The sequence below is a fragment of the Geospiza fortis genome, unplaced genomic scaffold, assembly GCF_000277835.1.
Source record: "Geospiza fortis unplaced genomic scaffold, GeoFor_1.0 scaffold408, whole genome shotgun sequence".
Lineage (NCBI taxonomy): Eukaryota > Metazoa > Chordata > Aves > Passeriformes > Thraupidae > Geospiza > Geospiza fortis.
The window spans coordinates 3874612-3880901 of record NW_005054330.1 but is presented as its reverse complement, the minus strand read 5'-3'; the positions used below and the strand labels follow the sequence as shown (position 1 = coordinate 3880901).

Sequence of the window (6290 nt, the reverse complement as noted above, 5' to 3'; positions counted from 1 at the left end):
CTCCCCCGCGCTCGCCCCGGTGAGGAACCGTCCCCAGGCGCCCGGGGATGAAATAATTTCGTTTTCGTTGTTTCGGAGAGTAACCTCTTCCTCGTATGAGTAAGAGGTTTATCACACAGAAACACGGACCTGGGTTCAGAAGTTTCTTCATTCGCTGCGGACGTGGTAATGTTTTTGTCTTCACTCTTTATTTGTTCTGAACCGTGGATGATACTTGGAAATGGAAATTCGGCCCCGGCTGGGCTTTTACCAAGAGCACGTATAGTTTATGGCTAAATACCTCTCGGGATTATGTTTCTTATTATTTTCTTTGAGGAAGAAGGTGCTTCTTACAAGGAAAAGAGTAACCATTGCCCCCAAAGCACACAAATTTATTTTATGTGCTGCATATAATTACCAGTTAACATCCTCAACTGTAAGCAGCGAGGTTTGCCTAGGACACACTACATAGTGGCATAAAATTTATTCATCTGTAAAGTGCTGTTGCAGAATCCAGATTTGCATGCAAAGTGCCTGTGGGGAAATCAATGGACTTTACAGGCCAGTCCTGGGAGGTGGAGGGGAAAAAAGACCCCATAACTGTTGAGCAGTGTTTCAGCATTATTTAAAAACCTGCCCCTGTGGGGTGCAGAGTAACCCTCCACTGGGATTTAACATTCTTGGGTGATTCTGTTAAATATAATCCTTTAATACCAGTTTTACAGCTGGCTTCAAGGCCCTGGACACCTAGTAGGGCTGGGATTTCATCCGGACATGTTCATGGCGTGTCCTGAAGTTGCATTTCCTTGATGTGCAGATATATGAATAACCACTATAACTTGGGTATTTTGGAGGAAACCAATAGCTCAGTAGTGCTTCTCTAAGACTCATTTTGTTGCTTGAAATATTCTATGGAGCATTTAAAAATGAAATAGTAGATAGATTGTGTGCAGTGTCATTCAGATATATTAAAATCAGTAGTTATAAACCTTTAATTGTCCTTAAGGATCCTGGTGAGATGGAATTCATTTTTTACTTCATTTTTGATAGCTCTATATTTTGTCGGGGCTTTAGTGTCATAATCACCATGTCTGTTGCTTTATACTCAAATAATGTTTCCCTTAGTTTCAGACATGAAGTTAAATGGTTGCTTACTGTTTTTGTAAGACAGTTTTTCTTCCTGTTCTGAAATAACACATTAATTGTTCTAAAGCACATCACAACTACTCTGGTAGGAATAATATATATTTTCTTTTTTTTTTTTGTTAATTTTAAATAGAAAATACAAATCTCAAAGGCAAGGAAAGTTGTTCTTAATATTTTCATTTTCTTGCTTTTTAGCCTCCCTGTTCATTTTTACTATACTTCTGAAACACTAGAATTTCAGTCTTTCACTAAAATACACTATAAAGGAGTTTTGATAATGTGATCTTATTTTCTAGAAAATTGATGTGGCAGTTGTTTTTTGGAGGGAGTGGTGTGGGAATGCAGGAGACATTGATAACTTACCTCTTCTATTTTCACTTTTGTTTCTGTTGCCTAATATCCGTGGGTTGTTTGTGTGGGTTTTACGCAGTTGAAGAGCTGTGGGCTGCTGTGTCCCACAGCTTGCAGAGGCTGTTAAATCAGCAGCTCCCTTCCTGCTCTGGGGAGTGGAGCAGCCCAGGAGGCTCTGGCTGTGCCATTCATCTCGGCAGGAACAAAGTAGAGCTCTCGTAGGGATGATGTCATCGGGATTGCTGCAGCATGATGTTAAGGTCCAGGCTCACGTGTGTATCAGCCTAATATCACTGCTAAAGCCCCACATTCACAGGTTCACTTTGATTTAAAGTCTTTCACTGTTGAAGTTTTGCAATTGGGAAGAGTCTTTGGGGTGTCTTTGTCAGGGTCTTCAAATGATGAGTGATTATAACTAAAGGAAATAAGTTTTTCACTGTGTCAGTGAATTACCTTTAAAATAATTTAGGATAAGCGTTAACTGGCTTTTCTTTGGGCTAAATAATCAAGCTTGTCTTTGATAAATGAGACTAAACCTTAAACCTTTTATAGTTATATAAAATTAAGCAGTTCCTGTTTCCTTAAGGTCTTGCCAACATTTTGAAGTACTGCATTTTTTCTGGACTCAAGTCATGCATCATAGTTATTCATATTAATCACCATGGCTCAAAGAGACTGGATGCAGTACATCCATAATAACTCACTGGCTGCCTGTAGAAAACTGGGAGTTGTGTCCACTGTCCAGGTGGGAATGGATGCCCTTTTCCACTTGGGGAAGCCATTTGCATCTTCAGTTGACAAACCTCTGTGTGAAACAAACATTACAAATTTTGGTACGTTGTACTTGTACCATTCAATTTTAAACATGAATTCAGGTTATAAAGACAACAGGACTGGCTTGTTATCTGAGGGTGTGTTTGAACAAATCACCTTCCCTAGGCCGAAGAGCTTTTTTATGGCCTCTTTTTGCTGAGCTTTATCCCATCAAATGGTGCCACCTCACTGAAGTCTTGTCCCCTGATTCACAGCAGCTCTATGGAGGTGTGCCCTTCCAGGAGTGCACTCAGCATAGCAAAAACGTGAAATAAACATGGCTAATGACTCATATTCCAGTGACATCCGAGGTGGAGGTTTGATCTGTGAGCCACCATTACACCATTTCAGAGAGCCCCAGTTGTTGAATCCTGGCTCCTTGAGAAATGTGAGCTGGGAAATGAAGCAGGCTTTGTCAAGGATGTGGTGTTGTGGACAGTCAGGGTTAAAACACACAAATATGGAGTGATGATATTTGGGAGAGGATCTAAGGCTTCTCTCTTTGAAGGGGGTACTGGGCTTTCTGGCCCTTTCTCATAGAAAGGAAATTGTCTCAGGCTGTGTGATGGGGAACACAGATCTCCCAGAGATGTGCCAGAGACTTCAAGGGAAAGCTGTGCCCAGTTGCCACCTACTAACAAAGAAAAGGCCGTTCCTCATGCTGCATCCATGGCTGAGTGGTGGGGGGTGCACAGGGGAGGCTGCTCTGTGCTGGACACTCACAGTACCTGCAGGGGTAGTGCTGTGTGGAGCTGGGCTGCACCTCCCACAGGGGTCTGGGTGCTCCTGGAGAAGGCTCTGCTGCCCCGGGTGTGGGGCTGGGCCTTCCATGGGGACTGCCTGGGATGGAGCTCAGCTGGCTGGAAGATCCATGCTTTGGTTCCCTAGTTTTTACATGTTCAAAAGTATCTTTAGCAATAGAAATTGAAAATGGATTTAAAGAGTAAATAACACTTCACATAGGAAGTGAGATATGTTGACAATTATTTCAATTTTATTGTTTTTACTCTGCTTCCATAGTTGCATACTCAAACATTTATGCAACTGTTGAACTCCTCCATGATAAAACACAAACATGGGACCACACCCAGGTAGGTGGCCTGCAATCTCCAGGATGCTGTGGTCCTGTAAACACTGTAGTGCTCCCAAATAAAGGGGTTTTAAACAGCTCTGATACTTGAAAAATAATTCTAAATTCATCCAGACTTCAGTTCTTAGTAGCAAGGGAAATATGGTTTTGAGCAACATATGATTGTACTTAGGCAGAAGTGAGAATATGGATGCATTTTCACTTTTTGAAACTGACAATTGACAAAAGAATTTTTAATTTAATTAAAATACTTTACCAAAAAGTCAAATTGCTCAGTCAATAAGATGTGAGTATACAGGGTTGTAATGTTGCAAAGAAAATTTACTGCTGATTCTTAAGAGAACTAAATTCTGTTTCTGTTTTTGGTTGGATTAGTGATGGAATTTTTTGTGTGGTAGAATCAGATTTTAAGGTGTTTTAAGAGTTCTCTGTACTGTTAATCCAGAAAGTGAAACTGGCCAGTTCCTGATAAGTGTTTTGGATCCTGTTTGACTTACAGGCATTTTTATAGCTAATATATTCATAAACGGGTAAATGTAAGTTGTAATGATGATTTAGGGTTCTTTCAGGAGGCTTTCGGTTTTATTTGTGAATTTAATAGTATTCTGGGCTTGATGCAGAACTTACTCAAATCAGTATGAGCTCTTACACTTATTCCCATATTCTGGGATTGCACTCTTACAAGTATTTGCCTTCGCTGCATTTTCCTGTCTGGCTTGGGTTTTTAGAGAAGTCCCAAAACTTGAAAGATGTGTGGACAAAACAGTTACAGTTTTTTTTAAAGATTTAGCTACATTTTAAGCTGGTGCCACTTTTCTTTCTACTTGAAAACGTTTAATTTTTGATTTGAACAACCCAAATGATTACACAGTATTGAAAATTACAATTTTAACCCTTTAATGGTTATATATGAGAAGTATTATGTACTTTTATGACTACCTTCAGCATTATATGCTTGAAGATCAGGTACCACCTCTGAAACAGTGTTTTCTCCATTTCATGTGCTGTGTATAACACTTTGTCTGAACATTTCCAAATTACAAACATCATGTCTCAAGAGAGCCCCATGAACATTCTGACATTTCGGTTTTTCAAGTGGATAAACCAATGCAGCAAGGTCACATGCAAGGTTGATAAAGGAGTGGGGAAAGAAGATTGATTTAAATTCTTACTGCAGTCATCTAACCTTTAGTTACGCTCCTCCTGTGCTCCTTTAATTATGTTACTTGACAAAATTAAGGGGTGGAGGACAACAAAAGGAATTAATCTATTTACTGTCTGCTTAGACTCATAAGTATTACTTTGAAATAAATATCTGGACTGTATCTTTTTACCTCAAAGTAGTTTTTGTCCCTTTGGAGTTGCTCAAGCCCGTGTAAATGTATTGTTAGCTTTTAATCTGTGCTGCTTGAAAGCATTTAGTAGCTCGTTCGCTTTTTTAACAGTACTTGTATACTGCAGTGTCTGCCTGCATAGCCCTGAGGCAGTTAGATCTTTATTATGGGTTTTGGCAGTTGCCAGAAGGACAAAAAACCAAAACAACCTCCTCTCACAGCCTTAAATTGTGCATGGTGAAGGTCCTACCACTCCTGAAAGCTCGGCTTGGGTAGTGTTACACTGCCCTTGTGGGGAAAAGCTGTTTGTGAAGAGCTCCAGCACGGAGTCATTTGGAGTGACTTACTGAAACACTTCTAGTATAAGAAAAGTAATTTCTAGTACAGAATTCAGTCTGTCTAAGGCCGTGGTTCAGGTGTGTGCCCTGCTGAGGTGGCTGCATTGTCCCTGACCTCTGCAGCCCTGGCTGCGTGTGAGGCACGGAGCTGCTGCTGCCCCTTTATCCCCGGCTGTCCCTGCGCAGCTGCTGCCTCCTCCCGCGGGAGAAGGGCGCAGCACAGGCCTGACACACTCCACTCATTGCCACAGCTTTGCTTTTGGAAGTGGTTTCCTGCAAAGGCCTGTCATGACATTTTAAAGAGGAAGATGGCCTGAATAATTTTTGTTTAGTTCTTTAGTGCCTCTGTACAGTTTAATTCCCTCTCTCATATGGTGGGCTTGAGAAAAAGTGGGAAACAATTTGCATATTTATTTTAACTTTTCACTGATGGCACACAAAGTTTTACAATTTTATAATTATCTCTGTATGGGATTCCTGCATTTCTTAATTCACCATCCAATCTTTTAACCTGAATCTAACTATAAAATGTAGGTGTTTAATTTTCCAGCAATGTGAAGCTACACTTTTCTGATTTGTGTTAGTTTAATAATATACCTGAATTATAGAATCATAGTCCTTCCTTTTTTTTTTGCATCTGGACAATTGTTCTCTGGGCCAGCAGCAGTACAGTGCTGTAGTCTGAACCTGGGACAAAAGCTCCTGGAAGCTGCAGTCCCACTGAGCATAATGGGGGAGATTTCTGTCATATGCATAATGTTTTTACTATAGTAACTAGAAAATAGTCTAAACCCATTTTCCTTGCCTTCTTTTAGAATGAAGGCACTCGTGATGATGCACATTTATTTATGCTTAAATGCCTACTGCTTGATTAGCTTATGTTGTTCCCAGTGTTTGATGTGTTACATGTAGTGTGGAATGGAATTTGTTCCTTTTCCATGCTGTGGGCAGTGCTTTGCCAGGACCTCACAGGTCTGTATGTGACGGGAGTGAGCAGCAAACTCAGTTCAGAGCAGGTCCCTGCCCCTGTCAGGACCCGCCCGGCTCTCCCTGAGCTGCTGCTTTGTGCAGGAGCACTCACAGTAAGGCACCGTGGGGATTTGCACTCTGAGTGTTGGTAAAGCACCTCTTAGAGCTGCAATCATAAAGGTTATTTTCTTTTGAATATTTTGGTTTGCTCTCTATCCCTATAAATATGACTCATGGGATTATTGGGGGGGGGGGGGGGGTGTTTTTTCT

General features: G+C 40.9%; 1 protein-coding gene across 2 annotated transcripts in view; it reads left to right on the top strand.

Annotated features, from left to right (window-relative positions):
* The first annotated feature begins 15 nt into the window (after positions 1–15).
* UBE2L3 (ubiquitin conjugating enzyme E2 L3) overlaps positions 16–6290 on the top strand; it is a 17106-nt gene continuing 10831 nt past the window's right edge. Inside the window, exon 1 of one of the 2 annotated variants that reach the window (XM_031057372.1) lies at positions 16–165. Coding sequence is in view for 1 of the 2 variants with exons in the window: in XM_031057371.1 (XP_030913231.1) it covers positions 5990–6133 (144 nt within the window). In the remaining variant the exon portion in view is untranslated. Of the gene's footprint in view, positions 166–5987; positions 6134–6290 lie in introns of those variants that run through there. The other variant, XM_031057371.1, reaches the window with a different exon arrangement.